Source organism: Alligator sinensis, unplaced genomic scaffold, assembly GCF_000455745.1.
Source record: "Alligator sinensis unplaced genomic scaffold, ASM45574v1 scaffold690_1, whole genome shotgun sequence".
NCBI classification, from domain to species: domain Eukaryota; kingdom Metazoa; phylum Chordata; order Crocodylia; family Alligatoridae; genus Alligator; species Alligator sinensis.
In genome coordinates this window covers 1333754-1335393 of record NW_005842372.1, presented here as the reverse complement: position 1 = coordinate 1335393, position 1640 = coordinate 1333754, and the positions used below count along the sequence as shown (strand labels likewise).

General features: G+C 52.6%; 1 protein-coding gene across 1 annotated transcript in view; it reads left to right on the top strand.

Moving 5' to 3' along the window:
- AHCY (adenosylhomocysteinase) overlaps positions 1 to 1640 on the top strand; it is a 60912-nt gene that overhangs the window by 48133 nt on the left and 11139 nt on the right. The window contains exon 8 of the mRNA XM_006029299.3: positions 1181 to 1375. Coding sequence (XP_006029361.1) covers positions 1181 to 1375 — 195 coding nt within the window. The remainder of the gene's footprint in view (positions 1 to 1180; positions 1376 to 1640) is intronic.

Here is a 1640-nt window from a genome sequence, read left to right as displayed (position 1 = left end):
CATGCAGTGGAGTTGTGGGGGTTTACACAGGTGATCCTAATACTACAGTGTTTGGATTGTTGCTTGCTGAGATCCAGCCTACCCCTGCCCATGTGGGGTACATGTGGTCCTGCATTAAAGAGCAGTCCCCTAGAGCAGTGGTTACCAAACTATGGGTTGTGACCCCAAATGGGGTTGCGACATCAACACTTGGGGTCGCAAGATTTCTGCACTTGCAGTGGGACCCAGTGTACAACGGAGTGCCATACCATCATGGCCACTAAGGTGAAGTGTGGTAGTGGTGCAGAGTTGTGCCCCCACTAGGGTGTGCCTTGCTTGGCAGCCATGGCGTGCCACTCCCTCCTGTGCCAGGTCCCGCCTGCTGGGCCATGGAGCCCCCAAGGGGAAGGCAGCGATGTAGGGAGCCCCAAGCCCACAGCAGGCAGCCTGCATTCTGTCCCTGCACCCCCCACAGGCTCTGCTACAGCTGTGCCACCTACAGGGGTGCGGTAGTGGGAGCCAGTCTCCACACTTGACTCTGGCTGCAGCACCTGCTGCCTCCCACAGGCAGCAGCTGGGGCTTGGGCACTGCGGGGGGGTGGGGAGTTGGGCACCTGTGTGGAGTGGGGTCTGCAGTTTGGGAGGGAGGCACCGGCAGGGCCAGGGGGCTGTGGGTTAGGAGTAAGGGGGTTCTGTGAGTTAGAATGAGGGGCACACAGGGCCAGGGGGCTTCAGGTGGTGATTGAGAGGCACTGGCAGGGCCAGGGGGCTGTGGGTCAGGAGTGAGGGCATCTGGATGGGTGGGGGGGCCGCAGTTTGAGAGCGAGGGGCCATGCTGAGGAAATGGGGTCATAAATGGGGTTATGCTGAGGAAAAGTTTGGGAAGCACTTCTCTAGGCAGTAGGCATGCTGAGAAACCCAAAGAGCCAGAGAAATGCCATCATCGTCTGTTTTAATGAGTAGCAGCTGCCAAGGTCCATACTGTGCAAGACAAGCTACTGAGAATGGACAGGCATTTTTGACTTGGGATGGTGTGTAATGTCGGTGTTAATAACAGTCAAAGTCTGAGGTCCATGTCTACTATTGGGTCATCAGTGCAGGAATAGTAGGGGTTGGGGATGGAAGTTGCCAAGCTTTGAATAAAATATGGTGCTACTTATGTCATCATCTCTCACTTGCATTTGCTTTGTTTCCTGTGAAGGTGGACCGGTATAAACTGAAGAATGGTCATCACATCATACTTCTAGCAGAAGGCCGGCTAGTTAATTTAGGTTGTGCCATGGGTCACCCCAGCTTTGTTATGAGCAACTCCTTCACCAATCAGGTGTTGGCGCAGATTGAACTGTGGACCAATAATGACCAGTATCCTGTGGGAGTCCATTTCTTGCCAAAGAAGGTATGTTACAATGCAAAGCATTAACCTTATTTCCATGCATTTGCACAGATAGAATCAGTTCAGTCCTTCAGATAGGTGCAGGCATATGAGAAGGTCAGTGGCCTAAAGTCCAGTTTGTATGTGTGTCATTCAGAAGGTGTGTGACAATATGGTGACATAAAAGCCAAAGGTGTTAAGAGGCTTATTCATAGATTCATAGATGTTAGGGTCGGAAGGGACCTCAATAGATCATCAAGTCCGACCCCCTGCATAGGCAGGAAAGAGT